Source organism: Platichthys flesus, chromosome 10 (assembly GCF_949316205.1).
Source record: "Platichthys flesus chromosome 10, fPlaFle2.1, whole genome shotgun sequence".
In the NCBI taxonomy this organism is placed as follows: Eukaryota; Metazoa; Chordata; class Actinopteri; order Pleuronectiformes; family Pleuronectidae; genus Platichthys; species Platichthys flesus.
Genome location: NC_084954.1, coordinates 4,276,590 through 4,295,797, shown reverse-complemented (window position 1 = coordinate 4,295,797; position 19,208 = coordinate 4,276,590). Strand labels below are relative to the sequence as shown.

Sequence of the window (19,208 nt, the reverse complement as noted above, 5' to 3'; positions counted from 1 at the left end):
CACAATTTTATTCAGACTTTTTCTGAAACTTTTCTCAAACATTTGTGTTTCATTTATTTTTCACTTTTATATAACTTGTTGTTTCTGAGTGTGTGTGTGTGTGTCAGCAGACGTCATCAGTCCTTACTCCTCCCTTTCATGAGTTTGTAGTTTTGTGTTTGTTTGTATGTGTGTGTGTGTGCGTGCGTGTGCCAGTAGACGTCATCACATCTCGCCCCTCCCCCTCGTGAGCTTGTAGTTGTGTGTGTAAGCTTGTAGTCCAGTCCCCCTCGGCAGGCTAACTTAAGCATCTGCAGGCTAACTCAACGGAACCGGGGCTTCCACTTCCACAGCCGGACGAACAACCGCTGTTTTCCGCCTATATCACCCGAGAGGAACAGCCCACCTTCCGGCGAGGTACCGTGTAAATATCCGTTTTCACTCACTTCCCCCTGTTTTGAGTCCGTGAAGCTAAAACCAGCCTCCTGAACGCAGTTAACACTTTCTGCTAGCGAGCTAGCCGCTAACTAGCTAGCTCCGTAGCCAGCTGTGTGACATCAGCTAACTTCACATGTTTTAACAAGTGAATCTGTGTTAAAGCTCAAATTCGAGTAGTTCTCGCGAAGTTTATCGTCACAATACGTGAGTGAGGGGAATATGTTTTGGACCAAACGGGTTTAGATGGTCATCGGATAGGAGATGGAAACATTTAGCCCAGTTATTACTCATCGCCTGTGTGTGACATGCCTTCCTCGGTCTGACAGCTTGTTCTATTCGCCTGTGTTCGCCTCCCTCTGATGAGACTTGTCTTGTTCTGTTGCAGATCATGGCAGATTTCTCGGTGAGTTCTTCATTTTACTGTCAGTAGTTGAATATGTAGTTTCACTGCAGGCTGTAGAGAGGGAGGGAGAGTCACTTTCTGTTTTTCTTCCTCCTCCAGCTGACAGATGCTTTGGGAGACGACACCCAAGGCCAGGCTAAGAGAATAGGCAACACCAACCCGACTGGCCCGGCCAACCATGCTCCTGCCAACCCAGGATGGCCTGGTTCAGCTCCCGGAGCTCCCACCCAGCCCTCAGCTCCGCATGACTTCACTGGGGGATCATCAGGCCCAGGAGCTCCAGGCCAGTTCCCCTACCCGTCTGGTCCTGGAGCGCCAGGGCAATACCCAGCACCCCCTTCAGCACCTGGAGGGTTCCCCCATGGTCATGGGATGCCTGGACAATTCCCACCTGCACCAGGAGCTCCAGGGCAGTTCCCCTCCAGCCCCGGAGCCCCCGGGCAGTTCCCCGGGCAGTTCCCTGGGCATTACGCACCTGAAGCAGCTCCAGGGCAGCTGCCTGGAGGTCCTGTTCCTTACCCAACCGGACCGTTTCCTTCTGGCCCTGGAGCTCCTTCTGGGCCTTATCAAAATGTGCCTTACCCAGGTGGCCAGCCAGGAGGCAACGGCATGTACGGACCAGGAGGTCCAGGTGGATTCCCTCCTCAAGCTGGCCCTGGTGGTTTCCCGGCCTTCCCTAGTGGAGGTTTCCCCCCACTGCCCGCTGGGTCATGGGGACCACCTGCAGGTGGAGGCTTCCCTCCTGCTCCTGGCCCCTTTGGTCCTGGCCCTGGCCCCATGGCTCCATACGGTGGACCTGCTGCACCAGGAGGCATGATGGTGAGTACCAACGCTGCTCACACATCACACTACATTGCTTGCTTGCTTGCTGGACTCTCTTGTGTGGTTGCTCTGGTGCGAATGGCGCATCTGTCTTTGGGATTAAGGAGGGGAAACTAACAACCAGCTGAATACATTAAACCCTTCACTTTGTCTGTCGAGTTCATCTCCACTGTCGGTTACTGTGGTCGGTCACCTTCTATCTAAATATTCAACTGTACTTTAGCTCTGGATTTCTTCTGAAATATTTCCCATGACTCATTTGGTGTCCACCTCATACTGAAGCTGGAGTTTCCTGCCTTGTTGGCATTCACTGCAAGATGGTGACTTCTTCTCTGAGGGCTGCGCTTGGATATTGTTTTCTGTGTCTTTGGCTCTGCTGGGGTTTGCAAAGAAAAAACTTAATGCCGAAAGAAATATTCAAGAATAGTTACAAAAGAAAATGTATTCTTGTCTTTCAGCCCAGATATAATCCACCATATTACTGAAAGCAATGAAATCAACTTTTCAGTCGGACACGGACGTCACTTCCAGAATCAACAGATGGTTTGATTAGTGCTTGATCAGTTTACAGCTTAATCTACCTATGAGGTCTCATGTTTTATTAAAGTGCAATATGAATTATAAAAAACTAATGTGTTAAAACACGTTTATATTCTCTTTTAAAATCACAACTTGTACTTTCATCACTTTCTCCAGATTGACTTGTCACTTTTTGTACATGATTATAATTAAAAGGTGGTTTATTTTGTCTTGTGTCTGATTTCTCTGAAGTCTTTTTGTACAGTTGATGCCTCAATGTAATAATAAAGTTGAAAACAGATTTCTACTGTGTCACTGTCTCAACTAATCCTTGTGAATTGCGTAAGGGTGGAAAACTGCGATGACTCACTGGGTTGTGTGTTAGGAATGTGGGCAGGGTCCAAGTTTGGAATAATGTTTAACTAAAAATACCCCTTTTTATTTTAATGGCATTAAGCACTTAGCTGTTATATACTAGTTCAGAGTATCTGTGATTAAATACATTTGTATAATCTGTATTTTTACAGGGTAAACACTATTTACACATATACTACAGAGTAATTTATAAAAAGACATAAACAGGAAGTAACAAAATAAAACATAAATGTATTGCCATTTACTAAAATTAAATGTAAATATAATGTAAATGTAAACATGTCTTTCAGATGGTGCCGCATGATCTCCCTCTTCATGCCGGAATGATGCCACGACTCTTGATCACGATAGTTGGGGAGCCCGTACCTGGAGCAGACAGGTATGAACAAGACTCACTTTCTAAATCTGCTGCTGTCAGATTTAAGAAACTGAACCAAATTCCTTATAATAACAAATTAAAGGACGGTGGATATTTCACATGATCCCCAGCTTCCTGTTTCAGCAGATCTTTTGCTGTAACCAATCCACCGATTTCTGTTTAGATTTCTTCTGGTTTTTAATGAATTCTAAGTCTTCACTCACACAAGTTTCATAGAACAGACTTTCAGCGTGAGGAGTGGGATTGAAAGAGGAAACGTTCTCCATATTCACACTCACTGTCAGTTTTAAAAAGTTGCATTGTGTTGCTTGAGCACACATCATTAACTATGACCCACCCACTCTGCACCAGTTCCTTCCTCTTTGTTAACATGCTGTTGAAGATATCTTAATTTCTGCATAAGGAAAAAAAGTCTCAACTTATTTTTATTAAGACACTTTATCTTTTAATTGTATAGCGGCAGAATAATGAGTTGTCAGCAGCAGCACATTGTTCGACAAATCCCGCTTGTTTTTGCAGGTTCCATATTGACTTCATCAATAAAGATGACGACGTCGTCTTTCATTTCAATCCTCGATTTCCCGAGCAGAGTATTGTCAGAAACTCCAACCTCGATGGATGCTGGGGGCCTGAGGAGCGGGATGGAGGCTTCCCATTCGTTCAGGGACACCGCTTTGAGGTAAAGTGCTCCAGCCAGGATTAAGACTTCTCTTGTCAGTGTCACCCCCCCATGGGAATAGATGTTATCACATATTGACAGATCGTCGGCCACAGAAATGTGTGTACAGACCAATTTGACTCAACAGCTCTCCTGTATTTAGCATTTTGCCTTTTTACCTAGTTTATATGTTAGAAAAGGGGAATGCCGTGCAACAAAAGCACCAGATTTAATCAGGAATATGAAACTGGTGTAGCCACTAGTTCAAGTGAGACAACAATCCAACTTTTCTGTTCTTGTTGAAATTCTCACATTTTCCAGACTTGTCCTGACGGGTTTCTGTATTTCTCTCCCTGCAGCTGAAGATCCTGGTGGAGGACGACAGCTTCAAAGTGGCAGTGGACGGAACTCACCTGCTGGAGTATGAGCACAGAGTCGGCGGACTGGAGGATGTGACTCTGGTGCGCGTCGTCGGAGACGTCATCCTTTACAGTGCAGCCCCGAGCATGATCTGAGTCTGAGAGACAACCACGAGCTGTACAAGAGACATACGTCAAACTTTACCACTGAATTTCTGCATCTAACAGCCCTTCAAATGATTCGATGCATTTGTTGGGATTTAAACGGCACAATCGTCAGCGCAGTGCAATCTTTGCCCTCCTGGCTCTTCAGCTTGTGTTTCAAAACAGAGGAACACAGGTCTGCACACTTATAATCCTTTTCTTTTTTACTGGATGATGTCTCATTGTACAGCCAAAATATATTTTATGACATAACAGCATCTTAGTCAATGAGTTGAAGTGCATTTAAAACTGATACTATAAGGAAATATTAATTTATTCCTGATGAGAAGATTGTCGGCCCAGTGGAAAAGTGCGACTTGTCCTAAACATTTCAAATATTTTCCAGGATTATGCTGTATTATGTTTACAGTATGTGTTTGCTTCTTATTCTGTCCTTTATAACAAAATCTTTGAAGGCCTTTGTAGTGCATGAGAGTGTGATGCTGGTCCCCTTCTCACAGTCGTTTATCACTGCTGGCCGACATGCAGTATGCTAATGATGAAGTTGCTTTGAAATTAATTTAAATACAGACTTTAATCACCTGCTCTTTTAGTATTAATCCTCCTGAGCTCTGGGACCGGAGGGTCGCATGATGCTTTTACGATTTCATGTTGAAGTCAAATCAAATCAGGCTCAATTGTAAGTAACATGTGAAACAGAAAAAGAAAAGGGATGAGGCTCTCTTATTTGTTGCCAAAGAAAACAGTGGTACAGTGTTTTCAAATTGTTTGCTTGTGAACAAAATGAGGCAACAAACAGATACTGACTGATTCATGATTTGTAAACTTTTCGTTTGCTACCTGCACATGTAATAAACATAAGTTTCCCCTGTACACAATTCTTCATCTTCATTCTTTAGCTAATCCTGCTTGTGGAATATTAAATATTATAATGTTATAGACAACCAGGTATATCGTTATAAATTAAAATATAAATTCTATGTTAAACATCAACATTAATAATCATAACTTTATCTGTATAGGACTTATCTAAAGAAGGTTGCAAAGTGCTTAACGCAAAAGTCAATGGAGAAATTAGGAATCAAATGGAACATCTTTATTTCATTCTGTTAAATAAACATAAATCCTGATACATGAATAATTATGAACACGTCACTGTAGTCTATAAATGCTGCTCCTGTTCCTAATAAAGTTATATGAATCATGATATATCATAAGTCATATTTCATCTCTTCCACATTTGAGAAACTAAGGCGAATCTGTCCATCTGTCTGTCTCTGTCTATAAATCTCTCTCTCTTTCTTTCCCTCTCTATCTATGTATCGATCCATCTCTCTCTCTCCCTCCATCTATCTCTCTCTGTGTGTGTCTCTCTCACTCTCTCTCTCCTTCTCCATCTCTCTCTATCTCTTTATCTTTCTCTCTCTATCGATCTCAGTCTCTCTCTCTCTTTCATTTCTCTCCTGTGTTGAACAGTTCAGAGTTCAGCCTGCAGTTCCGCCTCGGTCCGTGAGGGGGCAGCAGGAGCACAACCCTGCCGAGAGGAAGCGCAGAGAAAGTCCTGAATGAGTTCGGCTGCTTCTTCACCTTCAGTCAAACTCTCTCCTCCTTCTTCTTCATGTCTTCTCTCTGAACTCGCTGTTTTTAATCGTGCGGCTGTCGGGACATCATGAACGGCTCTCTGCGCCCCTCACCCAGCGTGGTGGACATCAAGCTGAAGCGAGGACCGGCAGGTAGGGGGACACACAGCCCGCAGGACAGCTAGCACGCAGCTAGCCACGTAGCAGCTAAAGGGAAACCAACGTAGCACAGCTCAAGTGTGTGTGTGTGTGTGTGTGTGTGTGTGTGTGTGTGTGGACTCGCATTCCTCAAGCTAAAGGCTAATTCACGCTAGCCTCGTCCCTGTGTGTCTGTGCGAGTTGTGCAGACACTGAAACTGGGATTTAAACGCTGGTGGAGCCGCAACAACCCAGCTTGATTCATGGGAACTGGGATTTATGCACTGGGACGCTGTGGGCTGAGGTGTGGGAAAAGTAACGGCCTGTCAGGGGCTGCACAGGCAACTGGTTTTTGTCTAGCTCCCAGTCGGGATCAGGTCTGGATTTGTTATGTAACCTGCAGTGAGGGGCCTGTACATGTTGTGTGTGTGTGTGTGTGTGTGTGTGTGTGGGGGGGGGGGGCGACTGTGATCAATTCAGATAACTGTCAAAACGACTTTATCGGATTTAACTATGTGTTAGTACAAGTACACACATATTCCCCATCTGATCATGAAAAAAACATCAGTCACTCTCTCTCTCAACTACATAAACTGTAAATAACCTTGATTCTTCACCCAGTAGCTCCTTATGTTTGTTATTTATTTGCGCTACTTTGTTATCGCACTACTTTCACAATGTAAACATACTGAGCTGCTGATTTACACACACTTTCATTGTGTATTTATTTCCCTTTCATCACTCTTTGTATTTACTCTCTAATTTAATTAATATACTCACGGTATTTTGTTTACTCCGAGTACATCAACAGATTTCCTCTAGGTGCACACATACTTGACCCATCAAGCTGATTCTGACCTCAATCATTGTACGTCTTCTTTTTTTAAGGTCTGGGCTTCAACATAGTTGGAGGTGTGGACCAGCAGTATGTTGTGAATGACAATGGAATATACGTGGCCAAAATAAAAGAAGATGGAGCTGCGGCATTGGATGGGAGACTCCAAGAGGGGGACAAGATCCTGGCGGTAATACATGTTGTCTCTTATGAAGGAAGTGCAGGAGTAACAATCAAATATAACAGTTTTAGAGCTCATATTCTAAAATCATAATTTCTGGCTCTACAATCTGTACAAGGTGGGACATCCTCTGTCCTTAACCCTTGACTAGAGAAAGTGAGGGAGCGTCTCCCAGGATGAAGTCAGACAGAAGTACAAGAGATGTCATGTGTAACAGAGCATATCGACAAAATAACAATATTTACAGCACTCAGGAGAAAAGACTGTGTCTAATATAAATGTAGATATTATTAGAATGTTTAAAGTATTTCTGTAAAAAGAAAACATCTGACAAATGAGGTTTGTTTTACCCCTTATTTACAAATGAACTACTTGTATATTTCTGAGAACCATTTTTTTAGCATAAAACTTACAGAGTTAGGACACTTTAGGAAATTTAGGACTTTTTTCAAAATGCTTGTTGAGGGTGCAGACTTGTTTTTAAGGTTTAGAGTTAGGTTCTGGTTTAGGTTAGGATTAGGGTTAGTGCTGGCTAGTTCATTATCTTAATGAGTGTCTTCACTAAGATAGTACAACAATGTGTGTGTGTCATCACAACAACCTTTGCCCAGTTTGACCTTACGTGACCCCTATGTGATCATTAAGTAGCACTTGTGACAACATTATCTACAGACTGATTAAAATGGTGCAAGGCAATGAAACGGTATCAACTACTCACTTAGTGAAGCGCCCAAGGCACAACAGCCCCGATAAATTCAGCCAAGCCTGGCTCTGAAGGCAGTTTAATTGCAAACAAAGTTCAGTGAGTCGTGCACGTTGCCGTCCTCTCAGGCTGAGTCCTGCCCCAGAGCCTCCTGCCGGCAGCCTGTATGAAGGAGGAGGATAGAACCCAGGGCACAACAGACCCCCACGTCAGTTTGCTTCTCCTGGTAACGTTTATTATTTCAAGCATGAGGTAATACTTGGAGCTAAGACGAGGATATCAATGATTGTGTTCAGCTTGATAGTCAGAGGACAGTGTTTAGGTAGATGTCAGTGAGTCAAATAATCAGATTTTAATTATTAGATTAGATTGACACTGTTCAAGAGTCCCTGGTAGAAATTATAACCTAAATCCGTTAAGTTTTTGTTTCTTGTGGGTTTCATATTTCAGATCAATGGAGTCCAGCTGGAGGATCTGATGCATAAATCTGCAGTGGATCTGTTCAGGATGGCCGGGGAGGATGTGGATCTCCGTGTTCTGAAGAAGGTAGGAGGCACTTTCAATTTGCTCTACAGAGTATTCTTGGTATAAATCACAGTATTCTGAAACATGTGACCTTACTATAAAATACAGTGGAACAAATGTATGTATCAAATATTTCAAATTATTCATATCTGTGTCTTGCAGTTGCTTCAACACGATAACGGATCCACAGACCCACAACCCAATCAACCCTCCCCGGCGCTTTCCCTGGGAGTCCTGCTCGCTTTAGCCGGAGCCGCCGTCCTCTTCTCGTTCGTGTACACGCGGCACATTCGGAAACACTTTTAACTAAACATGTTGATGTCTGTATGTTATATTTTTTTAATATCAAAAACTTTGCTAAAGGCCAAAGAACTTAAAGAGGAACAGACTCGAAACGGTAGACCTTATTTTTTTATTAGCAGGCGTTGGTGTCACGGACGAGTTTCCCCATGTTCATGTTTATTATGTGATGACTGGTAGCTTCTTGACTCCCTCCTGAAGCAGGACCATGCTCTCTTACCACAGAGGTAACTTCTAATAGATAACTTTGTGATGTAAGTGGACAAAGAAGGATGCACTCCTGACATTCCCGCTGCCGGGCTGAGGCTCAGGCAGGAACACGCAGCGACTTTTGAAACTTGGGTTCAAGTCAGACGGAAAAGTTTGGGGTCCAATCACAAATCGAAAGACGTTGCCGTGTTCAGTCACTCGTGGGTCTGTACCTCCATCACTGATGTGAGGGGGGGGGCAGGCATTATCTGTCTGTCATTTCAGTGTGTCAGTGTTCAAAGTTCACATGAATGTGTTTGATTTTCATTTTGCTCTGTTGCACAGAATCATGGGAGAATCCGGCCTCGCTGCTTAGATGGAGCCCGGGAATGAAAGAGTTTGAAGTTAAAGCGATAAATTGCGTCTGGTAATGGACCTTTTCTTTGTGCCTTTTGTCGTCCGTTTCAAGTGGTCGGTTCTTTTCCTCCTTATTGTTGATCAAAATGAAAATCAACCCACTACGTCCAATAAATTAAAGTATAACACAATATATATATATATTTTCCTGACAACAAACCCCATAAAAGTCTCCAAATCAAACAATCATTTCATCCATATTTAATAGTTTCCAACTTACTCAACCACAAGCTCATCTCTTCAACATGTAAATATTTAAGAACAGGTCACAAATGTATAGTTTCACTTAAAAAAAAAAAAACAGCTCGGTAACTGTGGCACTGTCACTTTTAGCAAAGAACTGCAAACACGTTCAGCGACTTTGTCTATGGTATTGAATAACCTATTGTGCCCATGTTAAATCGTGTTTGATCTATCAGACAAAACGTGTTGGGGTTTATTGACGGGCATAGAAATATAGATTTTCACCAGATTTACACTTGTTCTAAACATCACCTCCTACTTTCACAAGAGTTTATAATAGATTTTTATTTCACTCAGGGTCAACACTAAATATATATGTCATGAGGTGAGCAGCCCACCTGCAGATGTTCAGTCACAGCCCAAGTAAGATCCGCCATGTTTGTGTCGAAGCAATTTGTTAAAACCATTCTCTCCTCGTTCTGCAGCTTAACACATCGCACCTTCCACTTCGTGATTCGTCTTGTGGGTTGAAAGTGAAAATCAGAGGATGTTGTATTAAAGGGAATGAGTTGTTGTGTTAGTGTGAAGGACAAGCAGCTTGACACTGAGGAGCAGCTTGTGCCAGTTTCACTTAAAGGAGTTTTCTTATAATGATTTGCTGTCAACAACTTTAAATGTTTTATTTGCACTATCCACAATCATGGGACTCCTCCAGAAAACGGCCATAGAGCAGATGAAGTGTATGAATTGTGAGTCCTGGGTGGTGTTGTCCACATTGTTCAGTCTGCATCGCGTCTTTAATGTAACTGTCTCCGACTATTTGTTTGTAAATACATTTCATGTCGCTCTGCTGATTAGGGCTGTGAATATGCAGTATGCCAGAAGAAAAGATCAGAAGCACTACTACATTACTGCAAATACAGTGTGTTTGACATCCAAGCACCAATTAAAATTCATGATGAATTCACCTGGTTTCAGCGTTTGTTATTTATTTATTTCTAATGGCAGAAAATATGTTTATTTCCTTAAATCTGCAAAAAAACGAATTCTTTGTAAAAGATTTACTCCGTAGCTGTAAATAAAGATGGATGACATGACAGCTCTCAAATAGTAAAGCCAAATTGTATCGATTGCCCCCTGGTGGCTGGTTGCAGTATAGAATATAAACCCCTGCCTCCTCCATGTTAGTGGATATGACATGGACAAAACATAAACATCTGAGTAGACATCAGATAAATGTTCCTCAAAGCTGGTTTCTGTTATTTTAGTTTTTATCACAATGTTTGTTGAAGTGTAAATTTTTCATTTGCTGCTGTAAAAACGGTAAAATGTCACGATTGACACCATTGATATTAATCTTTATTTACATAATACATTTCATAGCATAACATGCTGCTCAGTGTTTTACAACAGAAGCTAAAAATCGAGCAAATTAAGACAAGAACAAAAGATCTTAAAACAATAAACAGTCTAAAGGGATAGTTCACCCAAAAATTGAAATTCACTCAGCTCATCATCATGCCGATTTGAATCCACAAAACACTTTTGGAGTTTCAGAAGTAAACTGTGTTTAAATTCAACTGTTTCAACTCAAATTTAAATGTAGGAGTTTACAGACACTTGGATGACACCACGGGAGCAGTTTGGAGGTGTTATGTTTTTACGTTTGAGGAAGTGGTCGCCATTTACTTCAATTGAATTGGATTTGGCTGCAAGAAGGTTTGACCCTGAAACTCCAAAAACTGTTTTGAGGACTGCATCCACAGTTATGAGTAGATGAAAAGGGAATTTTTCATTTTTGGGTGAACCATCCCTTTGAAATAAAGAATTATAGATATGGATGTGGAAGATGTTAGAATAATAATGTTGAGTTGTTATTGAAAGGACTTTAATTGAGTGAAGGGCTCGTGCAGAGAGGGAACTTGACCCACACATTGTGTTGTAATGAACTGTGCTCGGTGCAGCAGCTCAGCCTCCATCAGCTGGTGGAGGATGTTGCCTCGGAGGCAGATATGATGTAATCAAAGGCTCCAGTCCGTCCACAGGCAGAGACACGTAGCCGGGGACAGAGGCACACAGAGGCCGCTGAATCTCCACCACACCTCACCCACCCCACCTTTGGTGAGATCTCCATCGAGCGGGTTGTGTTTTGGGGGGGGGCTCGTGTCGCGGAGGTCGGAGCCCACGAAGAGGATGATGATGCCGAATGTGGGCCAGCAGCTGTAGCGGCAACAGCAGCACTGGTCGGTCTGGGAAGCAGCAGCTGCTGCTGGTGCTGACCCCCCTCCGTCCTCCAGACTCTGTCGGCCGTCATCAGGCACCATGGCCCCGCAGGACTGCTCCGACATCATCCGCGTGAAGATGGCCTCGGTCCGCCTGTAGCTGTCCCTCCTCCGCCCACGATGACAGCAGGTCGCCCGCTTCACGCGTCCGCCCTCGCAGGCCCTTTACACCCGCTGTGGATCACGGTCTCACCCCCGATTTGATGTTTTAACCGGTTGTGTTTGATTTCGTGGACACCCTCGTCCCGCTCCAGCCTGCTGCGGTTCCCCCCGCTCCTCCTCGCAGCTGTTGAGCCCTCGAAGCCGGGGCATGGGCCGCGTCCGCCGCCGCTCCCCGCGCTGCCCTGCACGGATCTAAGCCGCTCGCGTCCCCGGTGCTAATGGCTCTGTGACATCTCCCCGTTAAAGCCTCACCTACCCCGGACACCTTCCTGGCTGTTTACCCGCAGAACTGTTCCCCAGACCTGGTCGGGAATGAGCCCCCTCCGTGCCTCCAGCAGACACCTGCCCTCCGCCTCTGTGCGCCCCGTGGCCCTGTGACTTCCCCCGGGGGTGTGGAGGTGCTGACCCCCCTGGCCAGTTCAGGGTTAAACCATGGCCAATGAACCTGTCCTCCTCAACGTGTACGACATGGTGAGTGTCCCACCCTCCTCCACCAGACTCCAATCACTCTGTGCACATGTTGCTGGATGTTTGTAATCAACACCTTCCTTGGAAAGTGACGGCACCACTATAAATAGCAGGCAGAGCCACTTCACACCTGTTTCACTGGTTCACTGCTTGTTTGCAAAGAGGTGCACTCAGATGGAAAACAAGTTTTTATTCTAAATCTGTTCAAATAATCCTGTTGATTCTATTTAAATCTGACCACATGTGGCAGGGGTGTAACTTTGGGTTGAACACTGCAGGGTGGAGGTCAAATACTCTTCTGGATAATCTATTATTTATGTTTAAACAATAGATTTACTTCAGAAATAATCTAAGTTAATGCATCAAACCTACCAGATATGACAAACTAGCTAGTAGCTGTGATACATTTGGGGTGAAAAAGGTAAAATAATTAAATTGAATCGAGAAACACTTTACCATGTTTTATAAAAGTCTGTATTTTCCACGCCCTGCAAACGTGGACTTCTAAAATCCGACATCTTCAACTGAATCTGCTGAGCACTCACACACATGCTCAAAGATTTACTGCAACACCCAGTGAGGACAGACTCTGGGTGGTTCAGTGGCCACACAGCGTGTACGTGGCCTCCGCTGGTTTGCTGCAGACGCTCTTTGTGCTTCTCCAGTCAAACTCTTCTCTATCTGCTTGTGTGATCGTGCAGCGTCACTGTGTCAGAAATCCTGCGTGATATTCACACACAAAGAGACACAACGCAGAAGAAAGAAAGTACAGTTTCATGTTCCAACCTCTGGCCTGTGAAACAAGAGCCTCCCTCAGCCCTCTGTCACTGTGCAGCCCCCCCCCCCACAGCTCAAATGATTGCACACACCCATAACACATTTTTACACACACACACTCACATGAACCCACACGCATCAGCCAAGGACAAGGGTCTGCCTGGTCTTCACACATTGCTGCTGAACAGCGTCCTGTGTGAACGTTACACAACATGTTGCTGCACTAACCCAGAGAATCGCTCCATTTACAGCTATTTTTACAGCTGTGTGTAACACTGAACAGACATTGTATGGGTTTTCTAATGTATTTGTTTACATGATCATTTATTTCCACCTTAAATATACAGCAAAGTATTGATAGAACTGCAGAAATCACATTAAATGTCTGAAACCATTTAAATCTGTCTTAATATATCATAGATACAATTTTTCGTTTCCTCACTTGCTCCATATTTTCGAGGGATTGTACAACTATAAAATAAAAGGATGACTTGTCCATATTGACAAATGATGAACAAGAAAAATTAATCAGACTCAAAAACTCAAAGCCAGGTACGGTTTTGGACTCTAGTGGATTCACAGATGAGGACCTGACCGGGTCCTGAGGAGACTTCTGCTCAAACATCAGATTTAATTCCAGTGTGACTCTCTTCAGAGCCGGGGCTTAAGAGGTTGAAGAGGGCGAAAGTGAGACGACAGATGAGTGTAGAGGCAGGAGAGAACTGAAGGTGAATCAATGAAGGAAGATTACAATCTACAAATCTGAACCCTCAGTATTGTGGCCGAGGCTGAATTACTATGGGAATGTCAGGTGGAAGATTTCGACCTCAGTTTCCCTCCAGGAAGCTGAGAGGTTGCACAAAACATTTCTATTCATCCCATTTCTATGTGAAAGAGCAAAAGAGTCCAGTCGGGTAGAGGTCAGTGCAGAAACATGAGAAGACTCTGTTGACACAAAGGAAAACTGGAGGAAATGCTCTTATTGTATCACTCCGAGCCCTGAACATCTTCTATTATTAATAGGGGACAGCTGGGGCAGCGTCCGAGAGTAAGGGCGTGTCCGGGGGTGTGGGGGGTGGAGGGAGCTGCCTTGAATAATCTCTTGATTGTCTGCAGCGGGGGCGGAAGCTCGGCTCGCAGCGAGAACAAACCAGGTTCGATGGCCGGGACTGTCTCGTGTGTTTTCTCTCCCACAGTCTGAAGCTTTGCAAAACCCAGAGTCTGTGACTGAGTGTTTATCTGCCCGTGGTGTGACGGATCCATCCTGTGCATCTTTTTTTGGTGCCTGGTGCATGCTGGGATGCTCCCGCTGCTACAATCCTGAATATTTGTTCTTTTAAAACAATTTTAAACAATATTTAAGTATCAAAATACTGTCATGCATGTATTTGACAGTTTTAGCTCCACACCGAGAGCAGTATCTTTTTCTAAAAGATGTTTAACGCATGGGCAGGAGGAGATATTCAATTTAATCAACTGAGCTACAGCCGCCTCACAAGATCCATCCATCATCTACATCGCTTCTCCAGTGAGGGTCGCACTCATATTCAGACATCCGGTCGGTCAGAGAGTCTCTAATGAAAATCACCCAATCTGCCTGTATCTGGACTGTGGGAGGAAGCTGGAGAAAACCCACACAGACACGTGGAGAACATGCAAACTCATCACTTCCTGTTAAAAAACAGAAGTAAACATGTACTTGTACAAATGTGATACTAAAAGCGAGTGCAGATGTAATTTGAATCAAAATGTCTCCATGGGGGGGGGGGGGAATGCTCTGTTCAACAACAAGAAAATTGTTGAACCAACTTTTAAAGAAAAACCTAAAAAAAAGTTACAGGTTTTATTAAAACAATTGCTTTGTTTAGTTTAGTTTTAGTTTAATTTGAAGGGACATTTTTTTATTGATCTTTAGAGGTATAATATTAGAAAGATGAACATTACATAATTTTAAGTATTTCTTTTATCATTTTCTCTTAGAAACGCTGTCTTGCTGTTCCCCCCTCCTCCTGCTCACTGGCTGTAGAAACCAGAGCTTTACTGATTTATATCTCGTCAAACTATTTCCTTTAACAGAAAAAATAAAGTACTTCCAGTTTACCTGAGTATTTAAAGTGCTGCACAATCATCAGGTTTCTAAAGAGTCACAAGAACGATTCGTTATCGTGAGTAATTGGGATCTTCATCAGTTAAATCACTGCACCTTTTCTCCTGTGAAGTCTCATCAATGAAGTGATCGACTGTATTTTTCTGGGGTTTCTGCCTCATACAGGACTTTATTCTTTGACAAGAGAACCCTTGATATTGATCTTAAAGCCCCCCCCCCCTTCTCTCCCCCTGTCTCTGCAGTACTGGATAAACGAGTACACTTCCAATCTGGGTATTGGAGTCTTCCACTCAGGCATCGAGATTTATGGCAGAGGTGAGACGGATTTTGTTTTTCTCTTTACGTCTGTGAAATCCCATCTCACTTAGTCTGGGCAGAAAAAAACGTCGGGTCAGACTCGGAACCCGTGCATCAGCGTCTGAGCACAAGGTATTTAATTTCGAGGCTGTTTTCACACACACAGATGGAGTCTGCCTCTAAAAATGTAACATGGAGTCAGGTTCCCAATAACAACACCTCGTTGCTCAAGGTTGAGTCACTGCTGACTCACCGTGTGTGTTATTTTATAAAAAAAGTGGCAGAAACCAGCGTGAAACTACATCCCTGGGAATTCCATCATGCCCTTGAGACCAGAAATGTTGTCTCTGCACTCCAAGAAATATGATGATAATAAAACAAATTATCTCGGGGACGATTCATACATTTATAATAAAGTCGCATTTGTTTGAATCCTGCTGCACGTCGTCCATCTTTGGGACAGAATCTGTGTTATGTGTAGACGAAATATTGTGATAAGAGCCTGACTTGCATTTTGAGGGCAGATGCAGATATAAGGCAGTCAAAAAAAAATCACAATTCAGATTTATGTTTATATATGTTTATAATTGGCAATGATTCATTAGATGTCGTTATCAAATCTGTGTTGTAAAAGTTTTCATATTGGCCAAATGTTATAAGGTGCGGCTCTAATTGAGATATTTTATATTAGGATGTTAACAAAATAGAAAGTATATTTTTTTTTGTTAGCTATATTTACCCAGTTACTTTGCAAATATTGATTATAATTGATTGATGAAATATCACATCTCTTTTTTGTTAATCACTGTGTACCATTGTCAAGACAAGTGCTATATGAATAAAGTGTATTATAATTATTATATTTGTTGTTGCCCAAATGTATAAATCCAGATTAACTAATAATTGAAGTCACTCTATTGAAGAAGCTGTGGCCCTGGTGTTCATCACTGTTGTGAACACAGAGCAGCCTGTAATTAGCCTGATGATCTAACTACAGTGGGACTGTGATTAATCCTTTTTATTCAGAGTAATTACAGCTTTTTCCTCATGTGTTAACCTCCGTTCTGATCCTTGTTGTTCTCACAGAGTTTGCGTACGGGGGTCATCCCTACCCTTTCAGTGGCATCTTCGAAATCAGCCCTGGCAACGCTGCGGAGCTCGGAGAGACGTTCAAATTCAAGTGTGTTTAGCGAACAGGACAGTGTGATGATGTCCGTGTTAACACTGGAGATGAGAGAGCTGACGTGTTCTTTGTGTGATGCTGTTTTAAAAACAGGGAGGCCATTGTTTTAGGCACCACAGACTTCAGAGAGGAGGACATGGATAAAATCATGGAGGAGCTCGGTAGAGAGTTCAAAGGGAACGCCTACCATCTAATGCACAAGAACTGCAACCACTTCTCCTCCTCGCTCTCTGAGGTCAGTCTGTACATCCTGAATATACTGTAATTCACTCTGTGAGCTTTACACCTGAGAGTCAGGTAAAATGTGGAGAATAAAAAAGACAAAGATCCACCTGTCACCTGTGATAAAACGAGAAATATGGACCATTTTGTTAAGTTATATAAGGTTCACAAAAAATGAAATTATCATAAGTATCAGGACTGTGAGGTTATCATTAGTTACAGCTGCGTGAATTCAAAGCGGTTTCATGTTTTTTTTTCCTGCTTTTCTTTTTCTTCTTTTTTTTTGTTTTTTTTCCTTTAGATTAAGACTTTTTTCTCATTTAATTATGAGTTTATATACTGATGATATTATGACTCTTTTGTCATTAAATTATTAGTTTTTCCATCTTTTTTCCTCCTCACAAGATGGCTTTGTTTCTCGTTAAATTATGACTTTATTCTTGTAATATTCGAATCTCAAAATGTTGGTATTTTTTTCAACATAGCCTAAATTTTCCATCGTCATTTAAGGCCTCATTAACCTTCCGTCACATTCAAAGCCAGCGTCTAGGTCTAAGGACTGGACATTGTCCACTTTCCAGGTCTTAGCGAGGACTCAGCAAAAACAATATGTTTAACCTCAGATATTTGGCCTTTTCTCCAGCTGCTGTGTGGACGGGAAACCCCTCGCTGGGTGAACAGACTGGCGTACTTCAGCTCCTGCATCCCCTTCCTGCAGAGCTGCCTGCCCAAGGAGTGGCTGACCCCGGCCGCCCTGCAGAGCCACATCAGCCTCGGCCTCCACAGGGAGGACCAGAACGGGTCCAGCGACGAGGACCCCGCGTCCCCGTCCGGGGCGGGTGCCACCGGCTCGGGCTCCTCCCACAGCTGTCGCCACACGAGGGTGTGAACTGACTGCCCCCCGCCCCCCACACACAGACACACACACTAACACACACAGACACACACACTGACCTCCGGATCTTCCTGCCACCACCGCTAGTGGCTCAAGTGGCATTAGTCGGCTTGAACAACCACCTGACCTCACACTGCTTGTCCTCTGAGTAAAGGGGCAGGAAAGGCAGAGTCTCCTCGTCATGGAGGGATCTGCTGCCTTCAGAGACTTCAGAGCTACAGCACAGAGACGCTGCGACAACAGAGGGCAAACTCTGACCTGAGCCCTGAGCTCAGGAGACTTGGACAACAACCACTTGTAGATCTGAAGTTTGTCGTACGTTATTCTTGGTCTTTTTCCATGAACTTTTAAACCTTTGTCAGCCTTGTTCCCTGCCCTGCCTTCAGAGATGCTTTTGTAGAGTAACTAGATCGACAGCTGAGGCGACTGTCTGTGACGTCACCAGGAAACTGCTCACCTGCTCAATCTCGACGAGTTCTCGTTCAATAACCTCTATGTGGCCTTCAGTCGATATCGCTGACTCTGCTTTCTCTGTGTGGAGCTTTACTTTGGCCATTTAGACGGTTAGCGGGTTACAGACGATTGGACCATCCCTTGAGTTCAATTGTTGCATGTGGAAGGAATTTGATAAACCATTGAAATACGCTGAGTCGCCACATTTCTGATCATATCGTCAATTATTTCCCCTCCTTTTGTTATCGAACTAAACCGACACTCATTTTAACCAGTGAACTGTCTCCTCGCTGCCAACTGGAACCGGTTCATTGACATTTACTGTTCTGCAGATACAGTTTAGATAGTGGCTGTTCACACAGCCGTGGGCCGCCCAGTCACCATCTGTGGACAAACACAAAGGAAGTCAAGCTGCAACTCTGGTTATTCTCTGACTATTGACCCTGTATACATTTTGTCTACACTTTTATATCCAAACGGTATTTATATTAAAATGGTTTGATTACTTCCGGGCCAGGATACAAACACTTAGACCCAGAGATTGTTACCTTGGTAAAAATGGTCAAATCCTCTTTTTCTCCATTAAACTGGTAACAACTTTAACTTACTTTAAATTTCCATAGAGAAAGAGAATAGCTTAACATTTGGGGAATTTATTCTCTTTCCTGTGTTAGAGGAGAAGATCGATAACATGTCTGTTCAATATGAAGCTACAACCAGCACCCGGTTAGCTTAGCTTAGCATAAAGACTGGAAACGGGGGGAAACAAGTAGCCTGGCTCTTTCTAAAGACAGGACGTGTCAAAACTGAGAATTAACCATTTCTAAGGTCTTGAATCAATCTTCCCCTCTAACGAGACAAGAATCAGAGCATTTCCCAGAATGCATCACTATTTCTTTTACATTTTGATTGATTTCAACTGTTTATACTGTTTACAGATACAAAGCTTTTAAGGAAACTACTCATAATGTCCGAGGTCTGGTTTGATGCAGTGAGAAGATCAAACCAGGAAAATGTCATGTAATAAATTGATCAGTAATCATTGTGGATTCAGCATGTGTTATCTCCCCCCCCCCCCCCAGGCTATCGAGGGTTTCGGTGATTGATCACAAAATTATTGACATACATCCGGCTCCGTGTAGTTATACTCATTTCAGCTCCTGTTGCTTGCTTTTCTTTACACTGTAATAAACGAGACGGGTGATTTGATTCTT

At 43.3% G+C, this 19,208-nt stretch overlaps 3 protein-coding genes across 3 annotated transcripts; all 3 read left to right on the top strand.

The window, feature by feature from the left end:
• The first annotated feature begins 234 nt into the window (after positions 1 to 234).
• lgals3a (lectin, galactoside binding soluble 3a) lies at positions 235 to 4,975 on the top strand. Its single transcript, XM_062397216.1, has 6 exons — positions 235 to 396; positions 803 to 820; positions 920 to 1,639; positions 2,827 to 2,915; positions 3,435 to 3,594; positions 3,933 to 4,975. Exons 2-6 carry the CDS (start codon positions 806 to 808, stop codon positions 4,086 to 4,088), a joined length of 1,140 nt encoding a protein of 379 aa, XP_062253200.1. The 5' UTR covers positions 235 to 396; positions 803 to 805; the 3' UTR covers positions 4,089 to 4,975.
• A 642-nt stretch (positions 4,976 to 5,617) lies between these two features.
• Positions 5,618 to 10,115, top strand: synj2bp (synaptojanin 2 binding protein). Its single transcript, XM_062397053.1, has 4 exons — positions 5,618 to 5,830; positions 6,704 to 6,840; positions 7,985 to 8,080; positions 8,222 to 10,115. The coding sequence occupies exons 1-4, from the start codon at positions 5,767 to 5,769 to the stop codon at positions 8,363 to 8,365; spliced, it is 441 nt and encodes a 146-aa protein (XP_062253037.1). The 5' UTR covers positions 5,618 to 5,766; the 3' UTR covers positions 8,366 to 10,115.
• Positions 10,116 to 11,256: 1,141 nt separating this feature from the next.
• On the top strand, positions 11,257 to 19,208 carry LOC133961736 (deubiquitinase DESI2). Its single transcript, XM_062397052.1, has 5 exons — positions 11,257 to 12,063; positions 15,187 to 15,259; positions 16,328 to 16,421; positions 16,518 to 16,659; positions 17,290 to 19,208. Exons 1-5 carry the CDS (start codon positions 12,025 to 12,027, stop codon positions 17,533 to 17,535), a joined length of 594 nt encoding a protein of 197 aa, XP_062253036.1. The 5' UTR covers positions 11,257 to 12,024; the 3' UTR covers positions 17,536 to 19,208.